This window comes from Amphiura filiformis, unplaced genomic scaffold, assembly GCF_039555335.1.
Source record: "Amphiura filiformis unplaced genomic scaffold, Afil_fr2py scaffold_55, whole genome shotgun sequence".
Classification (NCBI taxonomy): Eukaryota; Metazoa; Echinodermata; class Ophiuroidea; order Amphilepidida; family Amphiuridae; genus Amphiura; species Amphiura filiformis.
This window is the reverse complement of record NW_027305519.1, coordinates 243,572-264,176: the sequence shown is the minus strand read 5'-3', so window position 1 is coordinate 264,176 and position 20,605 is coordinate 243,572. Positions and strand designations below refer to the sequence as shown.

At 37.9% G+C, this 20,605-nt stretch overlaps 1 protein-coding gene and 1 long non-coding RNA gene across 2 annotated transcripts; one reads left to right on the top strand and one right to left on the bottom strand.

Annotated features, from left to right (window-relative positions):
• Nucleotides 1–1,712: 1,712 nt before the first annotated feature.
• LOC140144448 (uncharacterized) lies at nucleotides 1,713–3,077 on the bottom strand. The gene is made up of 2 exons (XM_072166257.1): nucleotides 2,333–3,077; nucleotides 1,713–2,115 (listed from the first exon to the last, which is right to left on the bottom strand). The coding sequence occupies exons 1-2, from the start codon at nucleotides 2,405–2,407 to the stop codon at nucleotides 1,876–1,878; spliced, it is 315 nt and encodes a 104-aa protein (XP_072022358.1). The 5' UTR covers nucleotides 2,408–3,077; the 3' UTR covers nucleotides 1,713–1,875.
• An 8,230-nt stretch (nucleotides 3,078–11,307) lies between these two features.
• Nucleotides 11,308–16,623, top strand: LOC140144440 (uncharacterized). The gene is made up of 4 exons (XR_011857890.1): nucleotides 11,308–11,435; nucleotides 12,599–12,767; nucleotides 13,222–13,376; nucleotides 16,575–16,623. It is a non-coding gene; the product is annotated as an uncharacterized lncRNA (long non-coding RNA).
• Nucleotides 16,624–20,605: the final 3,982 nt, after the last annotated feature.

Sequence of the window (20,605 nt, the reverse complement as noted above, 5' to 3'; positions counted from 1 at the left end):
ACACACGATGATTAGTATTATGATTATATTTGAACTTGAAGACATTAACAATGTGTGTGTGTTTGGAGCAGTGGCGGATCTAGAGCAGTCAGAAGGGGGAGGGGGAGGTCCAATTTTAGAAGAAAATAATAAAATGTAAAAAATGCCCCCTGAGAAGTAAGAAACATAAATTTGCAAAATGAAAACCTAATTGAAGCGATTAGGTGGACCACTTTAGCACTATTAATGTGTTAAATTTTAGTTTAAAGCCGAAAATTTGTGAAATGAGCAGTCCAAGAAGCCTTTCGTGGACGACAAGTTTTCACTATTATGGTAAGCCTATAAATTGTGTTAAAACATAAATTGGCAAATGTCTTAAATTAGCAGAAGGCCAATTCCACCGTTACGGACGTTACAGATACATGCAACTTGCAACTTTCAAGTGAATAGCACATATGTTTGCTGTTAGGATAACACTTTATTTCTTAGTATGCTACTAGTACACACTCTAATGTTCAATATAATAAAGCAGTTTTGTTTTGGCTTTCTTAGTTAATTAGCTACAGAAATTAGAAACGAGCGTTACGGACGTTACGCGAAAGTGCCTGCCTTTTTGACAGATGGTACATATCCTTAAATCTCCATACAGTTCTGTGTTTTATTTTTTTCTGTTAACAATATTGAGCAAGCCCTGACTCCATTCTATGTAAACATGAAAAGCAAGTTTGAAATTAATACTCCTGTATCATCCTACACTGCTGATTTAGCGTTACGGACGTTACATTTTATCTAAAAGAGCCTGATCAGTTTGTCATGGACGGACATTTTCCAGACTTTGATAGATTGAAAGGCTGTAAAAAATATTTGCATGAATTTACATGACATATTGGTGTTTCATATTGAAGAGTATTGTAGACTTGGCCATTTGTTCATAAAATTGGGTTGCCATCGTTTGTTACTAAAAATAGAATCACCATTATGTCCGCGTCACGGACGGACATAGATAAATTTGCAAGTTTCCACTTTTCTCCACTCTTTTATGATTTCTATCCGTCGCTTTGCAGATTTACAATTCTACTCCTGTACATAATGTGACTATGTAAAGTGGCTTGCATGCCAGATAGAAAAAGTTTTCTTACATTCTTTATTTTTGATTATCGACGTAAATAAAAAATGTCACGGACGGACATTTTTCAACGTCACGACGGACACCCAAAGCTAACAAGAGAGGCAACTTCAAAATTCATGAACTTTTTTTTATTAATAGAAGACCACCTAGTACCTTCATCTCACCCTGGAAAAGAAAAAAAAAAAATCCTTAGAATACTTAGTTTACAGGGCAAAAACTAACTTTGTCACGGACGGACATCTTTTTGTCATGGACGGACAAGTGAGTCTAAATGAACAATTGAGAAAGATTGTTGACCTTCCTACCAATTATTCTTATTCAACATAGGTTTTAACATCTAATAAACTCTTTAATAATGCTTTATATCATACTTACTGTCAATTACTGTGCTACAATGTACCTTTTTAATCAATCTTTGAATGCCAATGCTCATTTAAGAGCCCATTGTAGAAAAGTATGATTTTCTGATTAATGAAATGCAAATATTTCTCAGTTGAAACTTCTCAAAATGCAATGTTGGCTGCCTTATAGTTCAATTTGAGGAAACTTTCAAAATATATTGTGCATGTAAAAGTTTTAAACTTTTACAATACCTTAAAAGGTATTTTGCACACAACAGTTTATAAAACACAACTATAGCTGAAGTCCTACATGCAAGAAAATCCTTCAAAACTATTTACAGAACTCTTTGACGCGTGTGGTCCAGTTCAAGTTTATGTAACATATAATGCAACACTGCTAAATGGACAAACTGAACTGAACAAAGTTTATGTTTGCTTGAATTTCTCAAGTACTGCTTTCATGTTGAAAGTAAATGTTTCTCTGGTTGCTGATCCTTGAACAGCTGTAGGAGGGTCCAGCACAGCTATGATGCTGGGTAATGGTTCCCTTGAGTAGTCATCATCCCGTGCCCATCTGTATACCATGCCATCATTGTTTACAGCTTCCATGTACTTCAGTTGGACACATTCTTCAAAGTCTTCTGGTAGCGGAGTGATGTCTGTAACCTGATGAGAGATCAGCAACACAGAGCTCATCAATTAAAATGTTTACTATGAATTAAGGGTCTAAATTGATTTTGAAAGCAAGATTCTGCTAAATTTTGTCTGAAGTTTTGGCACATGATGAAATCTGTCTCATAAGATTCACTTCTTATTTACAAATAAAACTGCCAGCAGGGAAAATAACAATGGATAAATCAGAACAGAGAGTTATAGTATTTACCTGGGCTACATAGAGTTTTTCTGCTTCTTGCCAACTAGGATGACAGCAACAAAGTCCCCACAAACTGGTCTGCATGTGTTCTCAGTCTGTAAATGAATGAAAAATTGGACAAAATAATATAAAAAGTTCTTATACTGGTTGATTTTTATTTTATTATTGTATTTTAATTCATTTTTATTTCATTTTATTATTTTTATTCGATGATAAGGCTAATGAAAGTCGATTCAAAGTTTCCCGTTACCCTACTCCGCTCAAAACAAATTGCTGGCCAAATATTTCATTATTTTGAATAAATGTTGATTTCTAACAAACTTTTTAATAAACAAATAAATAATTGTGTTTTTAAATATGTCATAAATCTCTTTCTGTTGATTTTCAGGGATTTTCTTTGCAGTAGGAGCATGGTATATGGCTAATAATGAATTAATAATGAATACCTACTCAATTATCTGTCCCGCACTTTTTGATCTGCTCTGATCTCATCCCGTAACAAATATTGTGAAACTTTTGATAATAGTTGTACAATCACCTTCATGTGGTTCTAAACTACATCTGTAAACTACAAACTGTGATTTATCACATGTATACATGGGCAGCTATTGGTTTATGCCTGTAACAGTTGCAATAATGAAATGGTATAAAATAATGAATAATGAATAATGAAATGGTCACCTACACAGTCATGAAAAATTATGTAACGGGAAACTGGGACTTGACTTTCATTAGCCTAATGAATGATTGATGAATTGTTAATTGTTAATGGTTGCATTTTTAAGATGTTTTTAAACTTACTTTGTCATCATCATCATCATCATCATTGTCTCTGTCACTATCACTGTTTTCTTCCACTTCACTGGTCTCTGTGTCATCCATGGCTGTGTCACTGTCTTCTCCATTTTCACTGTTTCTCCCTGTATCACTATCACTATCTGAATCGTCATCATCATTGGTCGCTGCACTGCCACTGGTTCCTGGTGTCAACTTACATGCCCTTTTCTCTGCACAAGGGCTTCCCAAAACATATTTCTTTTTTCCAGGACTGAGGTCATACACTAACTTCTTTAACACGTCTGCTTTTTTCCGTGGGCTTTTTGGGAGGGCAAGTGAAGCTCTTTTTAAACTTCTGACCAGTGAAGGTTTATGTGCATAGGAACTGGGAGGAGTTGATCCCGATCCAGCCTCTTCAACTGCCGGATTATTGGTGGCGTGCTCGTCAGTTTGTGCAGTGTTATCTTTCTGCAGACGTTTAGCCTTGGCTCTAACTTCTCGCTTCGAGCAGCATCTTTCTTTTTACACTCTTCCCAAAGCTCTGGATTGTTTCTTTTCATATCGATTCGCTTAGATTTTTTCCGTAACGATCTTTACTCGTCAATCTTGCATGATGCCGTCTATAATACTCCTTCTGTCAAGTTTTCTGATCTTTTGGTTGAATTAATCTGAAGAAAATTTTTTAAAAAAAATCATCATTCATGACTTAGACTTTTAAATATATCGTATTTTATGTTCAATGCTAGTGTAGGCCTAGTACCAATTAGGCCCTTCACACTTAATTTTTAGTTTCTTGTAAAAAGGTTTCAAAAAGGGACAAGGTGACTTTAAATTATAATATTAAATTAAATCTATTATTTTTCTTTATTAAGTTTTAATTATTACAACCAATTATCAACTCATTTTCACTAAAGCGGGCATTTATAATTATTTCACAACAATGTAGGGGCCTATTTTATTTTACAAATAAGTTAAGGGTGGAGTTGTGCTCTTTTTTTTTTTTTCATTATTGTTGATATAAAGTCAGAAAATGGCAAATAGAAGTAATTGAAAGTCATTTTAAAGGAGAAAGTCCAAAATAAATATAAAAACAATCATTTTGTAATTTGGAAGGGCAATGTTAACAGGAATTTACTAGTTAAGAAACAACTGCAAAGGGCCTTATTGATGATTATTTCTATTCATTATTTTATTAACAATTATTATTATTATTATTTCATTATCATACATATAATTAGGCCTATTATCAAATAATAATCATCATCATTGCCTTCACCTTAATTGTTAATGATGATTTATTACTTTCCAACATTTAGAATGAGTTTCAAGCAGAGATTCCTCACAGCAGGAATTAAATAAATAGGTCTATCTTGCGAAGTAATATAAACAACAAACCTTTTTTTTGGCTTTTAGAATGTCTCCATATCCACCATGTGCTTCTGGCAATGGCTGCAGGCAGAAAGACTGAACATGCTAGAAGGGTTTGTGCTTCACTGCACACAAGCTCAGCTCAATGTGAAACTTCCTCATTTGCATATGGGTTTGTCCACTATTGAGAGGGGTGGCAGGACCATGGCACGCTTGAAAATGTCCGTCCGTGACAAATTTGTTGTCCGTCCGTGACATACATATATTGTGAGATTATATTAAGATGGATGTATTTTTATTTGGTTTCAACCTTGGTCAGTGATGACTAGGTACTGGTGAGATAGTTCAGCAGGTTTGTTTTTCTAAATATTACTAAGTGGGGATTTAAAAACTTTTCGCTTATTTTTCTCGTCACGGACGGACAGCACAGCATCAAAATACAAACACGCGTGTAGTATGTTTAATTGAGAGTTAAAATTTTCCAATTTTTGTTGATATTTTAAAGAAATAATATTGAAACTATACATTAACACACTCAAAACATCAAAAAAATTATAACAAGTTTTATATTACCATACCATAAAAAATTAAGCAAATGTCCGTCCGTGGACGGTGTGTTCTGGACCCCTACGAACAAAATGGTGTGTTCCAAATCAACGCAACCACTTTCAGATTTTTTTTTTCTTGTTCCATAAACTGCAGATGTGTGCCAAAAATATAAGATAGGTTTCATCATAAGAAAACAAAATTTATTTTTTCTCAACCATGCTAACCCTTAACTGATCAGGCTCAAAATGTAACGTCCGTAACGTTTTTCAAACTGAAAAAAAACTGTCAAGGTGCTTCCTCAGATTTTTTTCTGTACTATCTTGAAGTAGGTCTGACATCAATCTATGGAAGCATGATTAGCAAGTTTGAAATAAATGCTCCTGTTTTGAGCAATAATGTTCCAAAATTTTGTTACGGACGTTACAAAAGGCACTTTTGGCGTGGAATTGGCCAGAAGTGAAAGTAGCCATTTGTTTATCCACTATTTGACTTTTAGAATATCTTTTGTTTTTGACTAGTGGGCTGTTTTAATCATTTGAAAGGACTGAGCTAACCCCCACCCCTGAGAACTGGGTTTTCGGAGTGGGGGTTTCGGTTTGTCTTAATATAGGCTGGGAAGTCAGAAAGCATTATTCAGAAGGCCCGCTAGTTAGAATTTTCTGAGTAGCGGGCCTTCTGAATTTAATAACAGACTTTCTGAATTTGGACTTTTTGTTGTATTTTATGTAAAAGTCTTGCTACTCAGATTTTTTTACTGCAGCAGGTTTTCTGGCTAGCGGGCAGACCCGCTACTAAGAATACCCACTATTCTGACTAGTGGGCTGTTTTCATCATTTGAAAGAAATTCAGCTAACCCTAAATAACCCTGAGAACTGGGTTTTCTGAGTGGCAGGTTGTCTGAATAGAGGGTGTGATTCTGCAAAGGGTCTGTTAATCAGAAGACCCGCTACTGATGTTAATCAGAAGACCCGCTGCTGAGTAGCGGGCCTTCTGATTAACGGGTTTGAATTTCTGATTAGCGGGTCCTCTGGTTAGGGGGTCATTATAAATGAAAACAAGCCGGGCATTATATTTGATATGATAGGACATCATAAAAAAGTATCATTTTACTATAGTCTGTCCACATACATGTAGAAGTACAAAGTAAATATACCTCGGAAACTGGAGGTATGAGAATAATTATTTCAGTGCAATGCTTCTTTGGTGCGCCAACTGCTGCGCTGATTTGTGCACCACGCTCTTTACGCTGTCGCGTCAGCGCTCACGTGGACGCAAAGCATCGAATTCCCGATGCCACAGATTTGGTTTGTACTTCTAAGTGGACAGACTGTAAGACATGTCATGGACAGTATGTTTAAAATAGAAAGAATTAGTCTAAAATGTTGTCCATGTAGCATCGTGATATTTGCCTTGACTGCTGAACAACGAACCACAACCACAGAAATTTCTGTACTTTCCAAAATGAAAAAAGATGACTTTTTTGTTGAAGTATGATAGTTGAAGTAACTAAAACACACATTAGATTTGGAATTAAGTCATTTTGAAATTTTGACCCATGTGTCACACTTTTGTGCCCCAACTTCATGGAGTTAGCCACATAAAGTAAGCCAAAAAATTAAGGTACCAGTTATATTCACCCCATGTATATACTAAACAAAGACAGATAATAATTGGAACCAGCCGCCAATAGCTGCATCTTTTAGCTCGAATTGAAGACTTCATTTGTTGAAATGTTCTCGAAATAAAACCATGACGATCCAAATACCCAAGGAAGATGCCAATTTAAAAGTTGCAGTTTGCTTCATTGCAAGCCCTATTGATTTGTACCCAAGGCATTCGTGAACAAGGGAACTAACGCCATGCTTCCATTGATTAGCACGGAAAACTAGCATCGTGCTTTCATTGATTAGAACACAAAAGTGCAACTTTTGATTTCGTTTCTTCATTAGGTTTTAGGTCACCGTTTCTTTGATCCTCAACCATTGTCAACAAATAAGGTCTTAAATCAGAGCTAAAAAGTACAGGTATTGACTGTTTGTATTAAATTTGACATATTTGTCTTTATTTAGGATATACAGGGTGAACACAACTGGTACCTTAATTTTTGGCTTACTGTATATTCAACGGTCAATTATGAATCTTGTCGACATGTACATAATCTAATCATTTATTCAATTAATGGTTTTTTTTTTTGTTTTTTAATTTTAGGAGGGAAGCAGCCATGGAGAACAAGGGGCTCAAGCAGTATTATATACCTTGCCTGATCAGGTGACAGAGGGTGTTTTGCCCGCAGGCACATGTGAGACTATTCCACAAAATGAGGTAAATTATTTATTTTTTATATGAAAGTCTAAAAAATTAGGCCTTCTTATGAGGTTAACAAATCAATGTGCATCTTCCATACAGCAAAGACATACCTCATAAACTGGAGAGAACCCTACTCAGCCTACATGTGAGGGCTTTAGGCTTGAAATCATACACCACTGTTGGCAAAGCACCCTTTTTAAAGGGTGCCACTTTGAAATTTTGAAAATCATTAAAAGGGTGGGTGAAAACTTTGTTGGTAAAAAGGGTGGATTGATATAAAAGGTGGGTAAAATAAAAAGGGTGGGGTTGTTTCAACTTGCAATATATTTTTATTGAAATTTTGAATGATAAAATTATCCTTGTTTCCAAGAATAATTGCCAAACCTGCAAACCATATCACAAAAGAAAATTCCATTTGATGCATGTTTACATCCACTAGGCTGACATATTATAAATAACCATAGTCACAAGCGCCACACATGGTTCTCTCTTTGCTTCGCATACACCCATAATGTTAACAAGTTATAGGGATTGGCCGTGCGACATTTACGAGAGAATAAAATCATTACATGTTCTATTCGCTGGTAGATCCGCCATGAGCTGTCGTGGCGTGTGGTGGTGAGCTGATCGACATGTAATCGTCAGTGCACGCTGGTTATAATGCCAGTTTGTCTGAGCTCCATTTCTTTAATTAAGTTACAGGGACTTTAAAAACAGTGGCATGACATTGGCTACAGCTTTTTGAGGGACTTCAGTGTGTTCAAATGGCGGATAAAGCGTAAGTGGTGGAGGTCCTGACTTGGTGCCACAAAATAAAAAAGGTGGGGGTCTGACCCCTCTGCCAACAGTGACACAGGAGACATTCAGTTGTGTTACGCAGTATATGGTTTATTCAGTATTCAGAGCATGTGTTGTTAGGGTTAGACCAGTCAAGTCAACATTGATCTAAAGGCACAGGAGCTTAACAGTATTTTAATAATAAACATCGCAGTCAGGATTCCACCCTGAGTTTTGTGCCTGTAAATCTGAGACAATTTGCTGTAACTTTTGTTGACGAGAATTTCAAGGTGATGCACTGCTTAGTCTGACACGCCACTAGTCCGACTACGCAAAGTCCATATACTTAGGAATGCGTCCAGTCCGAAAATGAAAACCACTGCAACAATATCCTACATGCAGCTAGTCCGAATTTGAAAAATACTGGGCTGGTCAGAATCAATATTCGCAATATAGCAGTGTTTCACAGATTTGGACTAGTGCAGTGGTTCACAGATTTGAAAGACGCTGTATGCGTTAGTCCGAATATAGGACTATCGCAGTGTTTCCTAAATTAGTGCTATGTTTTTCAGATTCGGACTAGCGCTGTGGTTTTCATTTTTGGACTGATGCATTCCTAAGTATATGGAATTTGGTTTCAAATTCGGACTAGCGGCGTGTTGAACCAACGCCCTGTACCCACCCAATTCTCCATGAGTATAGAAATAGAAACTGCAGGGCTCGAACTCGCCCTCTGGTACACCTTTACTACACAGTCTATAGTTTAAACGCTTTACCGATTGAGCCAACTTAAAGTAAAAAAATATTATTTATCTATAATCTATATGCATCTTTACCAATCCCATATATTTGTTTTACCCTCAGACTCAGACTGAAGATCAAGAGATTGACAATGTAAGTTTAACATGCACTTCCCTGTCTGTCTTTTTAATAGCTGTTGTACTTTCATGGACTTGGTTTATGTGTGGTTTTTTTCAGATGACGGGCAAATAAATGAATATAGTCCCATATGGAAGATATATCAAATCCTCAGTCCAAAGCTGTTTGTCTTATGCTGGTTTCATACTTTCCTGCTGCTTTGCTGCTCTGAAGATGATTTTGCTTTTACGGCGCAGTCACACCAGAAAACAAGCCGATATATGTCGATCACTCCAACGCTTTGCCCATAAGAACAAAAATACGATTTTAGAGTGGTGCTGATCAGACAAGTGCAAGCAGCATGATAAAGCATTACACCGCTTCTGGAGCAAGCAGCAGAAAGTATGAAACCAGCATCTGATGAGGCTAAATCCTTGCTCTATTTGGATCCTTAAACCATTCGCTGGCTGTTTTCCCATAGTGGCGATAGTGGCGATAGTGGGGTACCGCTAATAAACAACTTTTCGAGAAATCAGGTTTGAAGAAATGACAATTTAAAATTGAGTTGTGTAAATGAGACATTCATTATATTTTGTAAATGATGTGAAATTTCTGAAGTAAACTAAATAGATTTTTTTTATGTTTCAAAATAAATAAATTAAAAAAAATATTACTGACAAAAGGAAAACAAAAAGTACAAAACTATACGTCACTGTGGAAAACATGCAAAAAGCAATACCCTAACCTAACGTTGACCTTACGCTACCTCGATCGCCATGTAATCCCAATGCCATTACATTTCGTCGGCTTCATTCCATTCATTTACATTCATATGTATTGATGGACTTGAGCCACGGAAGTTTAACATCCTCGCAGAGGAAGGAAAGGGGCAAAGATAAATACCCAGCTGCAAGTAGTTCTTACCAAAAAACCATTTGGTAATTCTGCTGTACGGGAAGTCTTAGCTGCGATTGACACACCATGTCCCAGCGAGTCAGGTATGCAACGAAAGGCGAATGAGATCAGTAATGTATTCCACACTCAGATGTGGCCTTCAACAATCACCCTAAAGGCAGAATGTTCTCACAACCATGGACGCAAGCCTGGGTGTCCTGTTTTGTGAATGAGCCAGGCATGGGAAATAATTATACCCATTGGATTTCAAACACAAAGAAAATTGTTGCAGTCCACTCAATGAGCATAGATGTTATTGACAGGACTTCTTGTGACAGCCAACACTATCTTAAGCGCAGAAAACACATCCAATTGTCATCACGCACGTAGACCAGTCCTGTATTCTCTATTTATAAATAGCTATTTATATATCACCATGGGGTACATGGGCAGAGCCATTACACAACATCGTATCACCAAAGAGTATCTAGATAAGCATTCACTCCATACAAATGAATAGGAAAACAAGATGTAGGTATTCATGAATTTTCATAAAAATGATATGTGTCAAAAATCTGAAGATTGGGGGATCCTGTAACTTACATATGTTATGAGAAACCGATTTTATAATGTTTTTTATTCGGTAAAAAACACCAAATTTTGAGCGACTAGTTGCTGAAGTCAACTGCCTTACCATTTAAAAGTACAGGAAGACCACCCATTGTGCTAGAGGTCAACTCTCCAGACATACTGGCACCCTGCCATTAAATGGCAACCTCCATTTCTCTTTATCAAGAATTTATATATTGCGATTTATAAATTGTGAATACAGGACTGTAGACAATTAAGTAACAGAGAACTCTATCATAAGAACAGAAAAACATCTCTGGAATACAGGTCATAAAAATATGCTAATCCATCATCCCTCCATGGTAAACTTAGTGTGAGCGATGCGTCACAGGGGTTGCTAATGTGCTCCTGATATCGAGATTTTATAGTCCTTTTGCGTGTAGCATTCTAAATGCAGTTTGTTATACCAGGAAGCATTATTGTACCTGGGGTATTGCACATGGTTTCTAGTAGTACAGGGTAGGGTGCATCATGCCCCCCTTTTGTCAACCAGATTTTATGTAGCTAGTCTTAAAATGTGCCAAATGATGAAATAATAAGATTCCCAAAATTTGAATTCATTCCGAGTTCATCTTATGGGTCCTCCGTGGCCCGAAAGTTTGAACGAATAACCCATATATGAATGTTGCTCTTGTTACTTGAAACTACAAATTAGGTGGTACAATTTTGGCCATAAACTGATGTGTAATCCTTTTGATACAGCCTGTTGTCTCTTTACTAGTGGTTGTGAACTTTGATGTCATAAAAGTATTTTTTGTCCAACTTGTTCTTATTCCACATAATTTGGTTTGCAATTCTTTTGTGTTACAGGCCAATGTCCCTCCAGCTACCAAAGCAAACTCTCAAGCAGACATGGAAGGCGGTCACCTCTTGGGGTCGCTAGCAATAAAGGTCAGGTTAAATCGGAAGCAGACAAGCCACTCAATTCATTTAAATCGGATGAATTTGAAAGGTATGACTTTTTTTGGAGCAGCGCCCCCAAATTTTTTTTTTGATACATCATTGAACAAACACGCCATAAATGAGCTTAAAATGAACCCACAAATGCAGTGTAGTCTCGTCCCCGCTCTGTATTTGCCACTATCAGAAACAGCACGACATAAACCGACTGATAAGGAGACTGTATAATCTCTGTGACAACATTTTTACGACACCCTTTAATGAATGTTATTAATAACTTAAGGGGGTACTACACCCCTGGCCAATTTTGTGCCTATTTTTGCATTTTTCTCACAAATTATAGCGTATGGTGACAGGTAAGATATTTATATTATTGGGGCAAAGACTACAACTACTGCACTGAAAATTCAGCAGCTCAAGGCAAGTAGTTATTGGTTTATTGATCAAATATTGGTTTCCCTCATTTTTGACTGTAACTCCACAACTGTTGTCTGTGCTGAAATAAAATTTCCAGTGCAGTATAGTTGTTCATAGTCCTTGCCCTATAATATACATATCTTACTTGTCACCAATGCGCTATAATTTTTGAGAAAAATGCAAAAAATAGACACAAAATTGGCCAGGGGTGTAGTACCCCCTTAAGGGTGCTGTTGAGTGGTCTCACTGGTCTGTATCATGATGTCATTGATTCCTCAAGCAAACGCCTGTTCAGCATGTTCAGTAGCTTCGACATTCGAATCATGATGTGTATAGCATAATTGGATAAGATGCCAAAAAAGAGAAAATTTGTTTACAGAGAAGATATAAAGATGTGTTTCATGCAATATTATTCATTTGTCTTTCACATGATTATGGCTAGGGTGATGTAGGCCTATGTTGAATTGCACCACAACGTCTTATCAAATATGATAAACTTGTGATGTTACTTGGAGACAATCCGTACATTACACCATGAGACATTTCAAATTACAGTCTTGCATATAAGTAGTAATTAGTTCCAAATACATTCTGAGCAACACATGATTGACATGAATACCACAAATTTTCCTACATGCCTGAACAAAGATGGCTGAAACCTGAATCCTCAGCTATTTATTTCTATGGAAAAAACTGATGTATCAATTTTTATAAACAACAATGATCAAGTCCTTGTCTTCAATTTGGTCATTTTAGGTTTTATTCAGAAATTGAATTGATTTTACTGACTTTCTTTAGGTGTAGGAAGTTTGTCAGAGTTAGCCAGTGTATCGGGTGTTCACAACAAAGAATCAGATGCAGCAACCAATATTCAGGCTGCATACAGTCGATGACACACTGTCAGGCAGAGACTTGATTACCATCTGGCACCACCCTCAAAGATAAGATCCAAGTCAGAGTACCACAGGTAAGGACTTGGACATCGGCAAAGTCTGAGAAAACATTGTTTTGAAAGTTTTTGAAATCTGTCACTAAAGTATTTGATGATAGCTCCATATTATCAGTAATTCTGTTAAGGAATAAAACTTTCTCTGTTGAGGCATCTGACTAAGACATTCCAGGATAAAAGAGCATTATTGTAAAAGTGGAAATTTTTGTGCTATATTTATTTTCACGCTTTTCACGTTCCAAGCTGCTACTGTGAAAATAACAACACATGGATATATTCCTTTCATTTATAAGTCAATAGGGAATTTAGAATTGCGAGTTTAAAAACAAGAGAAACAGTTCAAAATTGTCCAAGCGTGGAAGATGCACCCCATGAAACAGCAGTTAAATTATGAATAAAATACTGGACTGACCTTTAGAATGTTGCTGAAACACATCGCTTACCCTTTATTTGTATGTACTCTCTTTTACAGATCCATGTTTCTACAGTGAATGAGGGATTGGATTCTCCATAGACTAGTCTATACAGCAGCAGGGGTGATGCTGGTGATTCTGAGGGGAGACCTTGAGTGAAGGGCCAATCAGTGAGGAAGGCAGCAATGTGGAAAATGTAAACTACATACCCAAGGTTAGTTTTTTCCAACCAGCATTTCAAAGGAATGTATTAGTAGATGTATAGGCTAGATTGTAAATGACATGCCTGTTTAGAACACATTCAACACAATGCTTTTTCATTGTTAGTAAAGCATTTGTTGAATTGTTTATATTTTGAAACATTTGGTTAAAACTGCTTTGGTAAACTAAAATGTACATCTTATAATTAATTGCTGTAAATCTTTGACGAGCACGTACTCCTGCGATGTTGACATGTTACCTAGCCCTACATTACTAGTACGCAGGTGACCTCCAAAGTGGGAGTGTCCCGTCAGTCTCCGAATTAGTCTGACTAAACTTCTTTGATAGATGCAACGACCGGCCGTGACAAGAGTTATGTAATCACTTCGATGTCGAATAAAAAAAATACAACACTACATGTCTTGTATAAACCTATATAACTAAGGGATGCACCATTAGATATCAAGGTGGGGGGGGCTTGGTAGTTTTTTGGAAAAAAATTGGCACTCCATCTGATCAAAAAATATTGCTTCACCTCAGACCCCCACCCCCCCTCAAAAAAAAATTGCTCCACCTCGAGCAGAAAAAAGATTTGGTGGCAAGGGTGCTCCATTTTTCATCAGATATATTTATTTTGGCTTCAAACTGGCAAGTATTTTGTTCGCATTTGTTTGTGAAAAGTTATTCTGTGAGCGAAAACACTTGATTAACTCCACTTCAAAGATTTTCACCAGAGTCCACCCCCAAAGTCAAAAAGAAATGTGATGATGGGAGCCATATGTGGGGATGGATCCGAGTATGGTTTTGGTGAGATATCCTCACATGAACCTATTTATATTTTGAAGAAAATAATCCTTTGAAAAAATTCATGAAAAAAAAAAACATGCTAAAACTCACCATTTGAACCAGAAGCGTAGTAACCAGCGGGGCAGAGTGCTCCTTAAAAAGAGTGCCCAGATAACAAAAAAAATGAAAGAAATCGGGAAGGCATAGGAAAAGAAAGGGGGCAAGGAGCCTGTTTCCCACCAAAATTACCCCCGATCATGCACCAAAATGAATGTAAAATACCAAGTTTTTGTGCGGGGGCGGATTGTCTCAATAAAACGTTTTGGGCCTACAGTCTCGCTAAAGTTTCGCTAAAAAAACCCCGGTATATGTACATATCCCATCAATAATACCGGTTCAAATTGATGATTATTTTTGACTTTTTTCCCCCAAACCTTTATTTTTTACCTCTGACCACGAAAGCTGACTTGAACTGATATGAACTCATTATAACATAAAAAGAACGTTTTTCGTGCTACGCGAAATTTAGGTGCTACAAAATGTAAAACTATATTTGCTTTATCGAGGTGCTAAAAAATTGCTTTACCGAGGTAGGCCCAGGGCTGTCAACTCTCACGCTTTGGCCGTGAGTCTCACGCATTGGGTCACTTTCTCACGGTCTCACGCACATAATCTCACGCCTTGGTAGTAAAATTCACGCAAAAAGCTGGAAAATGAGTAAAATCTCACGCATCATCCAAATAATTTGTTGTCCCTACCCCCCCCCTCTTTTCAGATTCTCGAGGGCCGTGGCTCAAATAATCACAGGTCAAAATGAACATTGTTGTCGGAAAATCCCGGTATGCCTCTGTCTCACGCCAAGCAATTCCAAAAAGTTGACAGCCCTGGGTAGGCCTACTAAAAAAATTGTCACAACCCAGCCCCCCCCCCAACCTTGATATCAAATGGTGCGTCCCTAATGCATTGAAAAAAGTAAAATTCTAGACTGACACAAGTCTCTCTTCGTTTGGAAAACTGCCACATAAAACTTGACTATTTGAATTAAGCCCGCTAAGAATAACATATGTTTTCTAAACACCTTGAAATAAAATATATAGTATGAAGGAATCCGAAGAACAACTTTCTTGCCCTGTTTGTATGAACACACTGTGGCCAGGCACTGTGGTATGAACATAATAAATCAACTTTAATAGATACTTATCGTCTCGGACAGAGACTAGCTGCCTGCATGTTTTTTGATAATCTATGATCCATGGATGCATGCATGCAGGGACCGGCTTCAAAATAAATAATATCAAGTTGGCAAGTGAATATTTTTTGGTGATTGTTTTGTATTGAACCATGATCTTTCTGACATCATTCAGAGAACACCTCAAAGAAATATGAAATGTCCCACATATATATTTACTTCTAAAGTCGAAGCTGCAACACAGCAAGATAGCCTGAATTACATTTCAATTTGCCGGCCAAAAATATGATATTTTTGAACTTTTTCTTGACCACTTTCATGGAAACGAAAAATTACAACAAACCTCGGTAAAACTGACGATTTACAAGGAATTTCAATTCTCAAAAGAAAACGCTTTTCAGGCTATCTTGCACACAAAATAGTTCTTGTCTCAAAAATCAAAAAGAAGAATGCGTTTTATCTGTACTTTTTAGAATAAAGCTTCGGGACTTTTGGTCTCTAATTTCATACCACGACAAAAGAAGTACAGTACATACATCTGACACAAAGCATACATCCTTTTGGCCTGATATGGAAACGTAATTAGAAGGTAGCAATTGTATTCTAACAATAAGATCGGGGTCAAATAGCTTACAAAAGGCTCCTCCGATTTATAGTGATCTACAATCAATCGGCAAGCTGCGAGTTATTGATTTGTAATCAATCACGTATTGCACTCCCCAACGGTAACAAAAGGGTTTAGCCCAGGGTGGAAATCTCATCTCCTCCCAGTCGTCATAGGCGAATTATAAGTATGAATTGAAACCCTCTAGAAGTTACGAAGTATACCGTACATTGTGCTATTTATAAACCAGAAAGATTCCTAACACAGGTCCAATGCGAAAAAGACGGTTGTGTGCAGAAGTACACTCTCGCCAAAGGTTTACAGCAAAATACTATAGTCGGTGATCATATGGAGACAAATAAATGAACAAACACATGAATTCTATATGATGTGGGTAGAGGGTGGGTGGGGGTGAGTTCAAGGAAAAGTATTATTTTTTCATTATTAACTTTCTTTAATCATAGCACCATAAATTCTCACCTTACCAGGTACAATTTTCCCTGACTAACTAACATTTTACAATAAAATGATTTCGTACAATTTCAACTTGATAAGATGCCAACATCACCAAGTTTTAAGAGTGATAAATATTGACCTGTCTCTTCACATGACCTCTTTTTTCCCATATTTAGTTCAAGCACATGGTCCCAGGTGAGATCAGTCTCCGTCATCAGCGAACCCTAAGGTTCGGTTACCTCCGTGAGAGGGACTCAACAATGCCAGAAACAACAAAGCTGCCAGTATATTAGGAGCAAGAAACCTGCCATCATGGGATAGGTCCTTAAATGATGGCTAAGCGTGATCAACATCTACACTAAGAAATACCAGGAGGCTAATAAGGGACAGCAAGGTGAGTGATAAGTCACATGGCATGTCCCCTCCCATTCAATACTTATCCCCATTACTGGATCAGTCCCCAGAGAGTGCACACCAGTAAATACAAGTCTCCTACACCCTGGGAGCAAAAAATCAGTGTTTCAAATGAGGAAACGTGCAATACAACTAAATTAAATACATTAGAAAAGGCTTAAAACCCAACTATTAGGCCCTGATTCATATTTAATCCTCATTTAGGCCTGGGAAATAGATTGTCTGTGAAAAATGAGCAGGATCTGACTTTTTATTACAATTTGGCTAAACTTTCAAAATGTGTTACATTTCAGAGGTGGTGTATGCTGTATGGGCTATAGGGTGATCTAGTCGGCATTTTTCTGGAAAAAAAGGCTGGACTCCGTATATAATTTCTACAATAGATGACTTCATCTGACCTTCGACTTGCAGAAAGGGTAAGTTTTGAAGCTCTGGAGTCAAGAAAATGATGTTTTCCTGGACCCTGTTTGTACAGAAAGTCAATGGGAGCTATTTACTGGTGTGCACCCTGTACAATTTTGACCTTTTGACCTCGGTCACAATGTTTTCCTTCGAGTTTTAAATTGTTATCGATAAAATCCTTCAAAGCAAAGCTACAAATGACTGTGTAACATATCAATTAGGTGATTTCTAGCTTGTTTAGCTAACTACCTGCAGAATTTTGACTATTGAAGGAGTATAAAGGTAAGAGTTGTGTACAAATAGGGCATAAATCAGTGAAATGGATACTCGGATCACTCAGATCACTGACATAGCATTGTAAGACGGTGCATGATCATGCATCGCGAGACTTCCAAATTTGGCACTGCTGTCGTGCTCTATCATAGAATTGCAAAAGCTTAAGAAAAGCATTCCCACCATGTTTCGAGCATGTATTTAGAAGGCTGTGATTGGCTGACTGGAACCTGCATTGGACACAATGTTGGTAAGCTTAAAAATTACAGTGACCATTTTTGGTCAGCCTTTAACATGTTTTAGGCAAGCTAATTTTCATCACTGTACCCAGGCTCTACTCCTAGGGCTTATGTTATATAGTTACTAGCCATGTACAGTGGTGTAGCATGAGATATCCTGTGGGGGTTGGTGGGGGGGGGGGGGGGTGGCACAGACCACTATGGGGGGGGAGTGAGGGAGCATCACCAGGCCCTAGGGGGCACCCAATCACTTTTTCTGCCATTTTCCTCAGGGATTTTCAAAATCAATTGACAGGGGACATGATGCTCTATCACCCCCCCCACCCCACCCCACCCCTATGATGCTACACCACTGGCCATGTATTTTCTCCTCATTTGCTTATGCAATTTGCTTATCTTCATGTTTGCTTGCTCTTATTTAGGGAAATTGAAATGGGAAATCATGAAATTAGTTAATTTTGTCATTGCTATCAGCAGTAGATAGCAAAATATTCTAAAAATAGTACCATGTCAATTAGCTGATTTGCATAGTAAAAGCCCCTTCAAACTGAAAGAAACCAGTCTAATTAAGTTTACTAATGTCCAAATTTATGATTTACTATATAAACATAAAAACATAAAAATTGTTTAGAGTGCACACCAGTAAATACAAGTCTCCTACACCCTGGGAGCAAAAAATCAGTGTTTCAAACGAGGAAACGTGCAATACGACTAAATTAAATACATTAGAAAAGGCTTAAAACCCAACTATTAGGCCCTGATTCATATTTAATCCTCATTTAGGCCTGGGAAATAGATTGTCTGAAAAATGAGCAGGATCTGACTTTTTATTACAATTTGGCTAAACTTTCAAAATGTGTTACATTTCAGAAACACCAAGCTATTCGTGAGGTGGTGTATGCTGTATGGGCTATAGGGTGATCTAGTCAGCATTTTTCTGGAAAAAAATGCTGGACTCCGTATATAAATTCTACAATAGATGACTTCATCTGACCTTCGACTTGCAGAAAGGGTAAGTTTTGAAGAACTGAGTCGCTCTGGAGTCAAGAAAATGACATTTTCCTGGACCCTGTTTGTACAGAAAGTCAATGGGAGCTATTTACTGGTGTGCACCCCAGAGCCTGTCCCACTCCATATAAGATTTTGTCCCTGGAAACTTGTACTTGTGATATAACCTTTGATGCAGTTTAATAAATTATAAATCCTAAAATCACTTCATAAGGGAGTATCCATTCCATGCTTAAACACTGCAAAAGTATAATTTTGTCATATGGGCTAGTTTTAGCAACCACTATTATTATTATGTAAGCACCGCCATCTTACTTTGTAGCCATATAGGGCACAAAACTTGCCCCTGAATTGTTAGCCCCATGGAAAATTGAGAGATAAAACCTGTTGTGAGGCACCACCCAAATATACTACCCTGATGCTGATGATTTAGTCAAGGTGTTGTTAGTTTTTACATCATTGTACATTGTATGGTTATCTGTGGCAATTTGGTCCACTTTCATGTGACAAATGCTATGAAATTTTTTATGATGAGTGATTGTTGAAACAGATAACAACAGTATTGAAACAACTTTTTATTTGCGAACTTTGATAAACACGTTTTGCAATGGGCGCGGCCATCTTGATATATGTTGAGTCATTTTAGGCCGATACGATCCAGTTCTGATGAGGGTGGGTTAAGGGAACGCCAACAGGAAGGAATGGGCGTTGAGAGACCTCAGTCGAGGCTTGCTACAACTCAGACAGAAAATAGAGATTTATATTAATGTTACTTGAGCAACATCAAAGCCGTAATATATGATCTTACGATATGAAATTGGTTCATTTGTTTCCAAATCTGATTTTGTGGCATTTTTGTAATGTTTACACATGTTCCAACTTACGAGCGTACACCTAAATGGAAGCAGCCAAATTTGTTGTGTTTTTCAGGTCAACAGAGTAGTTTTGACATATCATAATTCATGCTCTAACCCTAACCGCCTAAGGGCTTTTTGGCGACGGGAAGGGAAAGAAGGAAAGAATAAAGAGAGAAACGAAGGAAAGAAGTTGTTTGGGTGGGATTCAACCCGAGACCCCTCGCATGCCAAGCACTCGGTCGGCGACACTTTGCCACGGGTCTTGGGCTTCACTGGCCAGCTTAAACCGCGCCTATATATCACTTAGGGCGCTTGCGTCATCACACCACGTGGGATGCATGCACGAACAGCGGATATCTCAAGTAGTATTTTGTAGCATTCAGAAGCGTTAGGGTTAAGGAAGCCTATACTGAGTTTCGATAGTGGTAACGTAACCCTACCCGCCTAAGGGCTTTTTGGCGACGGGAAGGAAAGAATAAAGAGAGAAAAGAAGGAAATAAGTTGTTTGCTCTGGGTGGGATTCGAACCCGAGACCCCTCGCATGCCAAGCACTCGGTCGGCGACACTTTGCCACGGGTCTTGGGCTTCGCTGGCCAGCTGAAACCGTGCCTATATATCACTTAGGGCGATTGCGCTATCACACCACGTGGGATGCATGCACGAACAGCGCATATATCAAGTAGTATTTTGTAGCATTCAGGAGCGTTAGGGTTAAGGAAGCCTATACTGAGTTTCGATAGTGGTAACCTAACCCTAACCGCCTAAGGGCTTTTTGGCGACGGGAAGGAAAGAATAAAGAGAGAAAAGAAGGAAATAAGTTGTTTGCTCTGGGTGGGATTCGAACCCGAGACCCTCGCATGCCAAGCACTCGGTCGGCGACACTTTGCCACGGTCTTGGGCTTCACACCAGCTTAAACCGTGCCTATATATCACTTAGGGCGATTGCGCCATCACACCACGTGGATGCATGCACGAACAGCGCATACATGTATATCAAGTAGTATTTTGTAGCAT